General features: G+C 54.5%; 2 protein-coding genes across 8 annotated transcripts in view; one reads left to right on the top strand and one right to left on the bottom strand.

Moving 5' to 3' along the window:
• The first annotated feature begins 842 nt into the window (after window positions 1-842).
• On the top strand, window positions 843-7,077 carry Kcnk15 (potassium two pore domain channel subfamily K member 15). The gene is made up of 2 exons (XM_004858180.4): window positions 843-1,210; window positions 5,636-7,077. Exons 1-2 carry the CDS (start codon window positions 928-930, stop codon window positions 6,343-6,345), a joined length of 993 nt encoding a protein of 330 aa, XP_004858237.2. The 5' UTR covers window positions 843-927; the 3' UTR covers window positions 6,346-7,077.
• Window positions 7,078-7,186: 109 nt separating this feature from the next.
• The window catches only part of Rims4 (regulating synaptic membrane exocytosis 4), a 127,350-nt gene continuing 119,555 nt past the window's right edge, over window positions 7,187-14,981 (bottom strand). For all 7 annotated transcript variants that reach the window (XM_087197832.1, XM_087197836.1, XM_087197834.1 and 4 more), the window contains 4 exons: window positions 14,562-14,674; window positions 14,181-14,282; window positions 13,486-13,625; window positions 7,187-11,640 (listed from right to left, as the gene is read on the bottom strand). In XM_087197832.1, the coding sequence (XP_087053958.1) occupies window positions 11,422-11,640; window positions 13,486-13,625; window positions 14,181-14,282; window positions 14,562-14,674 (574 nt within the window). In that variant the 3' untranslated portion in view covers window positions 7,187-11,421. The remainder of the gene's footprint in view (window positions 11,641-13,485; window positions 13,626-14,180; window positions 14,283-14,561; window positions 14,675-14,981) is intronic.

Genomic DNA, 14,981 nt, shown 5'->3' with positions numbered 1-14,981 from the left:
GTGCCCAGCTCCAGCTGCCCAGCCATTCCACTTTTCTCCATCTCCAGCGCTCTGTGCACGTTTGGACTACACTCTCCACCGCTCTCCACTTTCCACACAGCAGCCTGACGCTTTTTTTTTTTTTTTTTGGTACAGGGGATCAAACTCGGGTCTTTGTGCTTGCGTAGCAGGTGGCGAAACCACTGAGCTAAATCCCCGGCCCAGCCTGATGCTTTTTAAAAAATTTTATTTTAGAAATGAGAATCAGAGCATGGAATCGTTATGTGCATGTTTTTCTGCTTACAGCTTTCCATGGCTTTCCATTGTCCTGACGAATAAACCCACGTAAGACCCTACGTGAAATCACCTGTTTCCCTTCCACCCCCACACCCTGCACCCCAATTCTTTCAGCTCCAGACGCAATGGCTCCCTCCCGCTTGGTTGCCCTTCCCCCCATCTCTCCCTTCTCCCCAGTCGCTCCTCCTGACTTTCCCGACCGTCTCAGCTGGCTGTGCCCACCTCCCCCAAACACTGATTGTGTTTCTTCTTTGTCACACTCGTCTTGTCTTTGTTAGTTAGCCACCCCTGCTTACTTGCGAGTCAGCTCTGTCCACCAGGAATCTTGTTTGCACCAGCAAGGGCTTGGTCAACGCTTGCCAGATGCTTGATTGACTGAAGGAAAGAACGGGTGACTTTCCGAGGGTCCCAGGTTGAGCTAGTGGCGGGGCAGGACTTCTGCAGATCTGTGCTGGGACTTTTAATCCAGATGTCACCGTTTGCAGACACATTAGCCCCAGGGCGCCAGCGGGAAAAGGGAGACAATTTCGAGGGGGCTGGCGGGACGGGAGCAGCAGCGTAGCTGGAGAGTCCGCTCCACGCCGGCCGCCGCCTCGCCCAGGTCCCGCCCTCGGCCCGTCGGTGCCGTCCCGGCGAGTCCCCGGCGCGGCCATGAGCAAGCAGAGCGTGCGCACCGCCGCGCTCGTCCTGTGCATCCTGTCCTACCTGCTCGTCGGTGCCGCGGTCTTCGACGCGCTCGAGTCCGAGGCGGAGCGCGGCCGGCAGCAACTGCTGGCCCAGAAGCGAGGCGAGTTCCGGAGGAAGTACGGCTTCTCAGCCGAGGACTACCGCGAGCTGGAGCGCCTGGCGCTGCAGGCCGAGACGCACCGCGCCGGCCGCCAGTGGAAGTTCGCCGGCTCCTTCTACTTCGCCATCACCGTCATCACCACCATCGGTGAGCCGCGCCACCTCCCCTCTGCGCGCGCTGCGTCCCGTCCCTAGTGCCCGGGCGCCTCTGGGTTTCAACCCCACCTCTGCCCCTGCCCAGCCGTGTACTTTGGACGGGGCCTTCGGGCTTCTCCAGCCTCGTTTACCTCCCTCGCCCCGTGCGGCTGCCGGCCCACCAAGGCAGGGCTCGGAGGCGGCAGTGTTCTCCAAGAGGCTGGCACGGGACTGCTCCCCAAACCCCCAGACAGGGTGAGGGCGGGAATGAAATGGGACTGGAAGACCGAGTGCCCGGACAGCTCGGCCGGCTTGCAGCACCATCAGCTGTGCGAATTTAGACAAGTTGCTCAGCCTCTGAGCCAGTTTCTCCTGCATAAAACAGGAGTGCTAATAGGTCCTATCTTGGGGTCGTGAGGAGACTATTGCCGAGGAGATAATATATGCAGAAAGTTTTAGCACAGGGCCTGACACAGAAAGCATTACAAAAAAGGAGATTGGTTTTTGCATGGTACTAATAATTATTCTGTTATTCCATGAGAACAGAGACATCATATGTCTTATTCGCTGCTTGTAGCCAGTGCCTAGAGCATAATAGGTACTCAATAAATATTTGTTAAAGGAAGGACTGATTACCACAAGCTTTGGACCCTACCCTCGCGCCTCCAGGGTAGTTCTTCCTCAGCATCTGGACTGCCAGCTGTTGCCATGACTACTGTCTGGCTGATACCTGCTGAGCCTAAGCCTGGGAAAACTGCAAAGGAGAGAATCCAGCTCCGCAGAGTGCCAGGCTTAGTGCCAGTGTCCCCACAGGCTCCTCCTTGGCCTCACCACCGGCCTGGAAGAGCGCGCCTTGGAGAAAGTTTCTCCATAATGCTGTTTCAAGTGAATGGGACTTGTGGATTTAGTGGCTGAGTTGCATGTGTAATTTCTGCAGTTTCATAGACTGAGTTCTGTCGCCTGTTTTCTCAGGCAATGAGCATACTTCTCTGAGCCTTGGTTTCCTCAAAGGCAAGATGCAATTATTCTTGCCTCACTGATTGCCAGGTTCAAGTGAAGTCAGGCGTGTGAAGTGCTTGACATGGCGCCTGAGGCCAAGGAAAACACTATTTGTTAGTAATAATAATTCATTATTTGCCAATTATGGCCCAGCTCTCCTTGCCCCTCCTGTCTCCACGGGTGCCTCTGTTTCCTTATCTTGGCTTGGCCTGAGACTCTCCCTGTGCTGCTGCCCAGGGATGTGGTGCCCCAACCATATTCTTTCAGGCTTTGCAGATGGGTTCTTGGGTATGCCCATTGGAGCCTGGGCAAGACAATAGCTGAGTGGAAGCAGGAGTTTTTCATTTTCTGGCCACCTGGGGGTGCCACCACCTGCTGTGTGGGCCAGTCTGCTTACCCAGCCTTGCAGAAGCCAGGCCTCAGCGCCCAGGAATCTGAGCTCTGCTTGGGTAGAAGTAGAAGAGAGGCACCGAGATGACGGGGAGGACAGTAGCTAATAGCTCAGGCCCTGGGACCTTTGGAGAGCCTCCTCCCTCTGAGCCTGGTTTCCTCATCTGTAAAATGGGGATAATATGTCATCCCATACGGTCAATGGAAGGGCTAAATAAGATAACCCATGTTCAGTATCTAGTATGTCTAGGTATTATCATTATTCATTTTACTCCCTGCCCAAACCTAGCATAGCCCCAAGCAGGTAGAAACAGCATTTCCTGGCCTCTTATTCTTAAAGTGGCCCCTTTGTCCTGCTCTAGCACCCCCTAAACTTGGTTGGAATCAATAAACTTTCCCTGGGCCCATGGTCTATGTCTCTGTGCAGGACGCTGGTGACTGGAGACTTAGAGAAGTGACCTCTGTGGTTCCTGACCTGAAGGAGCACAAAGTTTGGTGAAGGGCGAAGCAGCTTCCCCCGTAATGGAGGAAGGCAAACTGATAGGGCGGTGCAGGAGCATGCGGGAGTGCAGCCACAGGTCCTCAAACACATATGTTGTATTGATATTGTGAATGCTGTGTATGCCCACAGCGAACATCACACATGGCACAAAAAGATATGGAATTTAAAGGCAGTCCCCTCCCACTCTTTCTTTTAACCCATAAATCCTTCCTACGTCAAATACAATGACCGTTTCTTGTGTATCCTCTAACACCCACATTATACAGGCATTTTAATATACACGCTATTTTGTCTCTTGCTTTTTTCACTTAATATATTTCGGAGATGTTTTTCAATCAGTCCCTAAAGACCTGTGTCATCTTTTCATGGCTGTTTAGCAGGGTTTCTCAACCTTGGAACTACTGACATCTGGGCCTGGATAATTCCGTGTTGCGGGGGCAGCCTGGGCATGGCACCATGTTAATGGATCCCTGGCCTCTACCCTCTAGGTGCCAGTGGCACATGGCCACCTCATCCCTACTCCCCAGTAGTGACAAGCCAAAATGTCTCTAGACATTGCCAAGTGTCCCCTGAGGAGTAAAACTACTCTGGGTTGAGAATCACTGCTGTAGAGTATTCCAGGATGGATGGCACCATGTTGTATTTCACCAGACCCCTGTCGATGGACACTTAGGTTGTTTCCAGTTTTCACTATAACTGCCAGTGCTGCAGTGACAGCCTACTGGGACCCCCAATGAAATCTCCAACCCCTGCTTACGTACACGACGCAGAATGAAGACAAAGATAAATAGCAGAAGAAATGAGGCCTGGGAAGTCAGAGCTTCTAGTGAGCAAAGACCCTAAACCTCCAGACTTACCAGTATTTATTGAGCACAAAGCAGCAAGGGGGAGCGTGTGGCCAGGCATGGGGGGCGATGATCAGAGATGCTGATGTGAGCGAGCCCTAGCAACAACAGAACAAAGCATTCCTGCAAGAAGTCAATATTAGGTTACTGGGAACTTGTTCTTTCCCTTAGATTAATAAACTTTTTATAGAAGATGAGCAAGAATCATGGGGTCTTTGGCTGCAGATGGTATCAGCTAATACAGGCGCCATGGTGTCACTGACCTGGATTGGTCTCTGCTGTGGCCAGTGGCACGTAGAGTTCTCTTTCTGCATGCCAGCTGCAGGCATTAAAGTGTGCATTTAAGTCTTAGGCCAGCTCTGAATTATAAGTATAAGCCAACTGTATTAAACCAATTGAATATAATCAAAGCCTGATCAACACCATCTTAAGGGGGTCTCCTCCTTCAACAGCCCAAGTGCACATCATTTTGTATACTTGTGTATACTGGAAAGCCAACTGCCTAACCATGGAACTGCATGAGTCAAGGGCTTGTATATTTTGCATTTTAGCAGGTGGGGTCAATCCTCTTGGGGAGGCATATTCTGTTGTGGAAATCCACCTGACTTCTTTTGGGTTATAGGCTATGGCTCCTATCCCCAGAATGTCACACTTCCATTCATTCTGCAGTAACTGCACAGTGACCCAAGACTCGAGGAACCTCTAGAGAGGAAGCACTCATGTCTGGATCCCCTCCAGCAGTTGAGGGGCTCAGTGAAGAATCCCTATTCCAGATAGTACCAGAACAAAGGGGTGTTTAGTGAGTCTGGCCCAGTGGTGGAGGAGGCAGGATCTGGGAAGGGAGGAAGGGTGAGGAGGGGAGAAAAGACGAGGGAAGAAAAAAATCAAGGCATTGAATATTTCCTTCACCCCCTAAATTGTCATGCCCATTTGCAGTTAACCCATTCTCCAACCCCAAGGACTTACAACCACAGATCTGTTCTCTGTCCCTGTTACTGTTCCTTTTCCAGAATGTCATTTCAATGGAACCATGCAGCTTTAGTTGTATTATTGTGCCTGCCTTAATGTCTTCAGTTGATTAAAAAGTTTACCTTTCATGGTCATTTTGACTTTGGGAAGAGCCAGAAGTTGCACGATGCCATATCCAGGGAATAAGTTAGATAAGGACACACTGTAATGTTCTCACGAGCCTGCCTGGCACTTGGCAGCAGTATTTACTGTATTTTTTTAAATCATATTTTGTAAAGACACAAAAGATTTGGAGAACTACTTCAGAAAGTGGCAAGAATGATGGGATAAGTGTGTTTGAAGTGAGGGGAAGTATCTGAGGGGCATTAATGGCAATGTGTCTTTTACTGTAATAGTTATATATTTTTTTGAGCACACATTGTATGTTTTGATCAGCCCTTGTACGTTGAGATCCACCCTTTACCTCTGCAGGTGACAATAGTTCCTTTCATTGTGTGTCCCCCCCCCCCCCCCCGGCCAAGTACCGCTATATACCACGGGTTATTCATCTTCCTGTCGAGGGACATGGAGGCTGTTTACAATATGGGGAGATTACACTCAGGCAAGATTTCAGAGCGCAGGGGTGACCTGGCTAGTCCGTGTCTGAGATGGTCAGCGGGGCCTGGGGGCGGGGAGGGACAGGAGTGCTGTCAGATGGAGCGGGGCTCTCACTGCCCTCTCCACTCTCGCACAGGGTACGGCCACGCCGCGCCAGGCACGGACTCGGGCAGGGTCTTCTGCATGTTCTACGCGCTCCTGGGCATCCCCCTGACGCTGGTCACCTTCCAGAGCCTGGGCGAGCGGCTGAATGCGCTAGTGCGGCGCCTCCTGCTGGCGGCCAAGCGCTACCTGGGCCTGCGGCGGCCGCGAGTGTCCACCGAGAACATGGTGGTGGCCGGGCTGCTGGTGTGCGTCGCCACCCTGGCCCTCGGGGCCGCCACCTTCGCGCATTTTGAGGGATGGACCTTCTTCCACGCCTACTACTACTGCTTCATCACCCTCACCACCATCGGCTTCGGCGACTTCGTGGCGCTGCAGAGTGACGAGGCTCTGCAGAGGAAGCCGCCCTATGTGGCCTTCAGCTTCCTCTACATCCTGCTGGGGCTCTCGGTCATCGGCGGCTTCCTCAACCTCGTGGTCCTGCGCTTCCTCGCCGCCAGCTCCGACACGCCCGAGAGTGCTGCCCGCCGCGTCAGCCCTTTCCGCCGGGGGGCGCCCAAGAGCCGCGGCCTAGACCGGCCCCGCCGCGTTGCCGGCGTCCGGGCCGACACCTGGGTCGCGCACCGCATCCTCCAGCTGCAGATGCCGGCCTGTGACAATCCAGGCTTCTCCCCGCCTTGGAGTCCCACGGCTGTGCGCGGTGGCAGGGCAGACAGGCCCCGCGCCAGGCGGAAGTCCGTCTGATCCAGCCGTAACTGGCTGGGCTCCAGCTGCATGGGAGCATGGGAGGGTCTGATTTCACCTTTCAGGGCACCCCAGGGCCTGGAGCGGGGTGAGGGGTCTCGGGGCTGTCTTGGGGTGAGCATCTTCGGTGACTCTTCCCCTTCCTCCCAGCCCCTCCAGAAATGTACCAATGCCGTCTCAGAAGCACAAGCCAGACTCTACAGTGATCCTGTAGGTGCAAATCCCTCCTAGTCCAAATTATAGGACAGCTGGGCACATCAGCCCCAGGAGAGGCCCAGCACAGGCGCATGTCTCTAGCCAGCTCATCAGACAGGTGGCTGTTTCTGTTAGGAAGAGGTGGTTCTGCATGCTGCAGGGAAATGTCCAATTCTGGACTCTGGAACCCTTATTATCCAGGCCACAGGAGAAAAGGGAAGAGAGATGGACAGAGGGGAGCTGCCCACCATCCACAGCAGAGCTGACTTGGCTCATGTGTGAATGATTCGCCCACTTGCCCCTGGCCAGCCCCACTTCCAGGTCCAGGTGGGCTTTGCTGATAGTCCCCATGTCACCAGGACTACCTGGAGGCAGCCCAATGCTGTGGGTCCTGCTTGTCACCAGCAATGTGACCTTTGGACTTTCATCCTCTACCCGGGCCTCAGTTTCCCCATCAGTAAGATAAGTGGGTTCCTCCAGAGCTCTGCTCCCTGCAGTGCATCTCTGGCAGGGCTTTCTAGGCCGGGCCCGGACACCATAAGGGAGTATTAATGAAGCCTACGGTTGGCCATCCTGGCATCCATAGGACTCAGCCCCTTAAAACACCAGCATCTCAGAACTGTCCCAACACAGAAAGCAAGCCGGGTTAGAAAAGCCAAAAACTTTAATTTTCAACATGAGCTACATGGTCATGAACACAATGCAATGTGACCCACTCCAACCCAGGGGCCCCAGAAAGCCACCCTCCCTAAAGGCCCAGTGGCTCCTGCTCCGGGAGAGGGCACAAGGGAAAAGTGGGTGGATGGAAGGAGGACCCCAGGTCAAGGAGCCAGGGATCTGCCCTCCCACCACCCTACAGGAGGCAGTCATGGCATGAAAGGGCTCAGAGGTGACACCTTTGCCCTGGTTCCAGCCTCCACTCTGCCCAGTGGCCACTGTGGGTAAAATGGGCAGGGCCGCCTGCTCTAGGCGCTTTCAGTGAGCTGGATGTGAACACTTTCTGGCCATTGAGTACCAGCGCCCTGCAATCACGGGCCCTCCCAGAGGGCAGAGGGAGCTGATACAGCAGGATAGGGAGGGGGCTCGGTCCTCTGGGTCTGGCACAGCACTGCTGCTCAATAAATAAATGCAGGTGACCCAGCCTGATGCAACAGCTGTGCCTCTGGAGGGAGTAGCTCAGTGCTTTCTGAACACGAAGCATGCCCAGAGCTCTGGAGTTAGGGAGCTGGATGGTGCATCAGCACATAAAGTGTATAACTTCCTAACTATCCTGTTGGATTCCTGGAGTGGGAGAGAGCACGGAACTGCTGGGGAAGTGAGTGCTAGAGTTGGCTGAGCCACTCACTTGACGCAGGACTTTCAAGAGCACCTTCCTCCTCCAGGACCTTGGCCTCTCCCTCTTGAAAACAGGGGCTGACAATACAAATGGCACACTCCAAGAGAAAGCACTGTGAAACCACGTGGCCAGAGCTGAGGGAAAGCAGGGCTCAGTGCATCCGAAGCTCAGTGAGGCTGTCTAGATGCGGGGTGCTTCCTATGGCTCCCACTCCTCATCCCTCAGCCCAAGCAGCCGATGATGCTTCATCACTCTTCCCCACCTGGTCCTGGGGAGGTTACGGTCCCTGGACGGGAGCCCCCATCCCTTCATCAAGCCCTAGATTAAATCCTGCACTCCTCAGTCAGCTGGGCAGATGCGCAGAGGCCTCCGTCCCCAAGTTCAAGCTCAGAAAAGACAATGGCCCATGAGAGCCAAGCAGAACTGTGTGGGCCAGGGTCTAAGAGGCCAGAACTGCTGTTCATGGCTGAGCTGTTCTGGAACAAGGTTTTCCTGCACAGGGAGGAAGCACAATGGGGCCCCGAGCTCTGCCTCCACTGCTCACTTGCCGAGGGGTCTTGACAAATCATTTCTGCGTCTGGGTCTCAGTTTCTTAGCCTCTGAAATGGACTGCAAACTTGTCCTGGCCATATTTTGGGGTTCCCTGGGGGGCTTTAGAAAGGGAAGAGGAAGAGTGGGAAGTGGCAGCCCCCTTCATCTTGTGCTGGCTCCAGCTCAGTTCCTCCAGGGAGGAGGAGACCCAGGCTGGGGGAGCCGTGAACACACAGGGGACCCCTGGGTGGCTCCTGTGCTGGGCCTGGGTCTTCTCGTCTGCTAAATGGAGATGGACTAAAGGTCCCAAAAGTCCTTTCCCTTAGTATGGACAGTCATTTTGCAGCAGGATGAGGGAGGTGGTGCACTCCCATGGCAGCCCTGCCCAGAGACCGAAAAAAGAACACTCCTAGAGATGCCAGCCCCAGAAAGGCCCCCAACCCCTGTTCCTCTCCAGATGGTAGAGTCTGAGTTGGCAAAAGAGCAGACAGCAGAGGGGAGATGCCAGGCTGAAGTTTCCCCAAAGCTAGTGATGAAAATAATCCTTCCCCCTCCCCAATTGTCCTTCCTGGTGCAAACGGATGGTGGTTCCCACACCCAGTGGCTACAGCCCCTTCTAGGGGCCACATGCTCACAATGATGACATGAATACACAGGGCTCTAGCCCCACCCCACCCCTCCAGGAGGTGAGCGAGATTTCACAGAACAAACAAGGAAGTCGGTGAGGGGGTCTTGCTGGCCACCCCCGGGGTGTTATTGCTTTGGAGCGCTTTTCTCTCCCTCTCTCTCCCTCTCTCTCTTCCCCCTCCCTTTTCCTGTGTCTCTCTCTTCTGTCTCTAACCTGAGCAGACAGTGGAGGGAGGGCTCAGGCTGGGAGGACAAGTCAGTGCTGAGCCCCTACCCCTCTGGTTGGGACAGCCAGGCTCTGCCTTGACTTTGAAAAGTGACCCCTGAACAAGCAGAGCAGTGACAGCCAGCCGGAGAGAGAAGGCACTCTCCTGCTTGCTCAAAACATCCCATATAGCAAGTAATAAATGAACAGCAGAGAAATCACACTGCTTAATAAAAGGGACGTGGGGAAGAGGAGCTGCCTGTGGGCCTCGGAGAGCCACGTGGAGCCCTGCGCCCTCCTGCACCATCCCAGTCTTAGGCTCTGCCTCCATGGTCCCGGGAAGCTCTGCAGACCTGGAGGAGAGGGGCATCTCCATTTCTCCATTTCTCCTTCCCAGTGCACTGCCAGGAGTTCCATGGAGGTGACAGAACTTAACTTTAAAGGGCAGCCAGGGCTTAACCGGGCCAAGTGGGAGGATTTCCAAGTGGAAGGAATCCCTGGTGGAACCGGGAACAAGGTGGGACCAAGTAGAGCCCAGGGGTCTTCGGTCCGAAGAAACCAGGCCCCTCCACCAAGGCTCGGGAAGTCTCAAGAGTATCTCATACAGAAAATCAGAATCAAGGATAATAAATCAGAATGTTGAGTATAATGGGCAGCTCCGGCTACATCCCTACAGGGGAGGGCTTGAAGGGGGGAGGGGGGGGAGGAGGAGGAGGAGGAGGAGGAGGAGGAAGAGAAGGAGAAGGAGAATTGGCCTCCCGGGAACCAGGTGGCTGATCCAGGCCCAGGGCAGCAAGGAGACATGGTCTCCTGGAATGTACTTGGGTCTCCTCTCCCATCTCCAGTCTAGGACTCTGTAAAGACTACTCAGAGCTAAGAACAGCCCCCAGGACGTGAATACTAACTCTACCCAGCTAACCTGGACTATGCTCTACTCAGCAGGGACTAGGTGAAGAGGACCGGCAGGCTGCTGGATGCCTCCCAGGGGGAGGTGGCAGAAATGTGCTTCTATAAAGAGGGGCCAGCCTGCATCCTCCCTTGCACGCAAAAGGCTCCCATAGGCCCCAGGGAAGGCCTTAGAGAAGGCAGCTACCCAGGCCTCCCAATTTTTACTTCTAATTCCTCACTCCTTCCAGCACCTTCTTCCCTTGAGCCAAGGTGACTGAGGCCAGGCAGGGGGTTCTGCCCTTGGTACAAGATGGTTTGTTTAAAAACACTACAATAGGGTGGCTCTACTGCCTCCCCTGACCCCTAACCTGGAGGCAGAGGAGTAGACAAGATGACCTTTGATCTCATCTAACAAGCAGGAGTTCCCTTATTGGGAAACCCTTACCTCAACATCTCCAGTTCCAGTCCTAGCTTTCCTCAGTTTCCCCTCCCCTTTCCTCAGTATCCCCCAAATTCAGAGATGGTGAATTCCCTGGTCACGGGGTTCTGGAAACTCAGGGTCTTGCAGCTCTTTCACCAAAACACAGGTGACAATGTTCTTTCTAATTCAACAACAGTTCCCAAACTAGCTTGTTGTAGTCCTATAGAGCAAGGCACCTCCTCTTTTCCTTTGGTCCCTGCTGGCCCCCAATTCCTAGAGCCACCAGAAGAGGGGCAGGCAGGAGGGGATGGATAGATGAACTCGGACAGGCTGCGGCAAAGCTCCTTCCTTGGGCAGGCAGAGGGAGGCCCGAGCTCCTCTTCAAGTGGGACGCTCTGGGCCCCTGGGAGCTGGCTCCGGATCCTTGCAAAGCTGCCCCTTCAGCTCTGGGGCAGGAGTAGCTGCCTGAACCCGGTGCCGCAGGAAAGACACTTGCTGGTAATTGGCACCATGGAGATGGCCGGCTGGGTTCTGGACTTGGCTCTGGGCAGCAAGCTTCCGAGGAGGCAAAATGGGTACGGGTGGGACAGTGGGCAGGTGGGTGGTTTGCTCTGCCACCTCAGACACATCCACCAAGTGAACAACTGGCCAAGTGAAAAGTGCAGCCAACCCACTGGGAGAGGGAAGATCTCAAGGGGTAGGAGGCAAAGAAGAGGTGAGGAGGGGCCCAAGGGGGGCAGCTCTCCCCATTCTGCTTCCCTGCTGGGGGGAGAACCCCATACTCCTCTGTTTAAAGTGCCCCGGGGCCTGGGGTCCCAGGTCAGGGCTGGGTGGTCTCCAGGCCATCTCGGGAGCCCTTCCCCATCCCTGGCACTAAGATCGCTCGCCACAAGGCCCAACGGTGCTCTCAAGGGACAACTGCGATGCCTGCCGCAGCAGGGGACCTGTGGCTGGGTCCACCATGGAGGATGTGGGGAAGAGCTTGTACCAGCCCACGGCTAGGGAGGTCAAGTCCAGCTCCTCCAGCAGCACGCGGGCCACGCCCATGAACTGCTTCCGCTCCATTCGCCCATAGTTTCCCCACACGATCACCTGTAGGTTAAAAAAAAGAGTGGCTTGAGCCCGCCAATGTCACTTGCAGGCCTAGAACCAGAACCTGGGGTTTCCCAGGCCCATTCATCTGCATCCTACCGCCTTAAAATTGTTCAAAGCTGACCATATTTTCCTGGCTCTGTAGCCTCCATTACTACTGGCCCTCCAGGCCCCCTCCATTCTGTCCTCCACATGCCGCATCTCTGAACCCAGGCTTTCAAGTTAGACCCTACATCATGAGTCCTCTGCCTGCTTCCCTTGTGGGCCTTCTGCTTCCAAATCCTCAGGTACCCTTCCTCCAAAGTTTTACAAAATGGCAGGTACAGTGTGTGTGCTACTTTCTTTTTTTCTGCCAACCAGTGTCTTCCCCCTTTTCTTGCTCAAGACCCTCTTGGAGCTGCCAAGTGGTGGTCTCTGGCTGCATGACCCTCACTGGCTGTTCTGGGCTTCAGCTTCTAGCTCAGGCCCCTGCTACAAAAGTGGGCTGGCTCAAATGTTCAGGATCAGGGTCAGATATAAGACTCTCAGGACTCTCTGCCTCTTACTGCCTTGTGTGTGTGTTTGTGTGTGTGTGTGTGTGTGTGTGTGTGTGTGTGTGTGTGTGTTTCTGTTGCCTAAACCCAGAGCCTTCACATTGAGCTACACCCCCAGCCCTTTTATTCTATTTTTGTTTTAAGACAATGTCTTGCAGAATTGCCCAGGATGGCTTTGAACTTGTGATCCTCCTGCCTCCGTCTCCCAGAGACCCGGGATTACAGGCATGTACCACCATACTCAGCTGGCTGTATGGCTCTTGACAAGTCATTTAGCTCATGAAGCCTTAGTGTCTGTGTGTGTAATGGGAACAATCCTGGCTTGGCTTACTTCGCAGGTGAGGATCAAAGGACAGAGTGGCTGCAGAAGCTCACTGGCAGCTGTGTTCCTCAGCATACAGGGTCACAGTCAAACAAAGGGGCTGCCCTTATGGTCTGCTGTGTGTCTAAACTGGCTTGAGACTCAGTCTTCCCCTGCACAAAATGATTCCTGTCTAAACTGAGGCTCAGAGAAGTTAAATCATTTACCTCAGGTTGCTCAACTATGTTTTTGGTAGCTGATAAATGTTCTTTCCTATCCTATTTCTTTCTTTTTTTTTTAGACAGGTTGCAGAGATAGTACAGGCTGGCCCTAAACTTGCTACAGAGCCAGACTGACCTCAAACTTGAGACACTCCCTGCCTTGGGCTCCCCAGTGCTGGGACTGCAGGTGTGCACCACCCTGACCTGCTTCATTCCATTTTTAAAATTATTTGAGACCTACCCAAACTGACTTCACAGTTCACTAATGGGTCTCCCCTCACAGGTGGAAACACCCTCCTAGGGCAGAGGACCCAGGCTTGCTAGTTTGGTGAAGTCCCACTGTCTGGGCAACTTGGAGCATCCTGGGCCTGCTCTCGGCACTTTGCCTGCCCAGGGTGGACACAAGGACTGAGGTGCGGGCAGAGGTGCCCAGGCAGCAGCTGAGAGCAGGCCTGCCTGCCGCATGATGGGCAGCTGTTCAGCTCCTGCTTGAGTGATCACCAGTGTCCTCCTAATGGCTGGAGCCAAACCCCTCTCTGTGGTCCTAAATGGGCCACAGGCCAAGCCCCTGGCTCCAGAGACCATTTATAGGGCACTTGGTAGAGGCCAAGTGCAGGTCTTCCTCCTACACAGGCACTCGGCCTACCATATGGTAGTGTTACTGGCACCAACTTTACAGATGAAGAGGGCTCCACAGTGAAACAGGAAGTTGCAGAGCACATACCAGCCAGTGCCTGACTTCCTCTAGAGACTCCACCACCGCCACCACATGCATGCCAGTGCCCCTCACCTGCAGGACTTTTCCCTGTGGACTCTCAGGAAACAGCAGCACCTGGTTGTACAGCGGGTCCAGTGACTTGCGAGCGACTTTAGTCTTCTTCTTGGCAATGCAGACGCCGTTCTCTAGCAGGTAGGCCTTGATGTAGGCAGCTGGGGACAGAGGCAAAAGGCAGAGTTCTAGGCTGGACCCTCAAATGGTAGGCAGAGGGGACAAGCGGGGAGAGGCGTGCTCCACGGGGTGGAGAGGAGGTCCAGGGGCCGGTCGGGGGCGGGGGATGGGCCAGTGTTGGGTGGGAGCCGCACCAGCTCCCCTGGCAGCCCGGACTGCCTGCTCCTCTTGCTCACTGCTTCCTTCCTCGGCCCAGGACTCACCCACCCCTGCCTTACCCAGTCATCTGCTGACCACTCACTCAGCAAACGCTGGGCACCTCTGCATGCCAAACACACTACTAGGCACAGGAGTACAATGATAAGCAGGAAAGATGGTCCCTGCCCTCTAGAAGCTCTGTCCAGAAAGGAACTCGCAAGGCTGATGGGCAATCTCATCTGGGCTTCTAGACAAAACCTAAACCACCAGTGCCATGTAAGACTGAGGGGTTCTCCCCAGTTAGGCCCAATTTTCTCTCTTACAGACCCTGGATACCCCTCAGGATATCTTCCCTGACTGCCAGCCCTGCCTTGCCCAAGGGAGAGCAGGCGCCACACCTGGCAGTGTCTTGGAGCCTGGCCTGGCCGTCAGTCCCCGTGCCTGGATGATGTCCACTTCCAGCTGCCCATTCCGCTCCTGCAAACCGATCTCCACGTCTCCTGCAAAAGGCCCCAACAATGAGACCAGCTCCTGCTCTCTGTGTAGGGATGGAGGCCCCTCCCTCTGCTCCCAGCCAAAACAGGAACAGAGCCAACATCCGTGCCCAGGGCCTGGGCTGTGCTGAGGGCTCAGCAGTGTGGACCAAGCTGCAGGCTGGGTGCTCAGAGCATGCAGCCAACAGGTAGAGAGAAGGAGGGAGAGATGCAGGGCTTCTTCTAAGACCCCCTGCCTTTCCCTTTCCATTTGGAACAGGCCTTACCCATGGAACAGACACTTACCCATGGGCGTGGTGGCCAGGGTCTGGCGGCCCACAAACTGTGCTGGCCCCATGCTGCCCAGGAAGTCACTGAACTGGGCATCCGATGCCAGGCAAACTCCTCCATAGTTAAGGCTGCAAGAAGAAAAGATGAGTCAAACAAATGTTCCCAGGGCCCAAAAGAACTTTGAGGACTCAGCAGAACATCCTGGATTCCATGGTGATTTTTGTCCATGTCCATGATGCAAGTTCTCCTTGCTAAACATTGAGTGCCACCTCTGTAGCACGTGCGTACTTACTTCTGGGGTGGCTACAAGAATCGCAGGAGATTAGAGTCTGTCAGGTGCCCAGCTCACGTGACACTCCAAGTGTGGTCCAGAGACCAGCATCAGCATCAGCATCAGCATCACCCGGAGCTAGAATCACACGCACCTGACCCCGC

Source organism: Heterocephalus glaber, unplaced genomic scaffold (assembly GCF_053883595.1).
Source record: "Heterocephalus glaber isolate CG9 unplaced genomic scaffold, H.glaber_assembly_v1.0 deba00001673, whole genome shotgun sequence".
Classification (NCBI taxonomy): domain Eukaryota; kingdom Metazoa; phylum Chordata; class Mammalia; order Rodentia; family Bathyergidae; genus Heterocephalus; species Heterocephalus glaber.
This window is presented reverse-complemented; position numbering and strand designations above follow the sequence as displayed.

What these genes read in the sequence shown, in the direction of transcription:
- Kcnk15 (XM_004858180.4), top strand. Translation starts at nt 928, where the DNA reads ATGAGCAAGCAGAGCGTGCGCACCGCCGCGCTCGTCCTGTGCATCCTG. An exon ending in CACCGTCATCACCACCATCG is followed by an intron (nt 1,211 to 5,635) that starts GTGAGCCGCGCC and finishes ACTCTCGCACAG; the next exon opens with GGTACGGCCACGCCGCGCCA.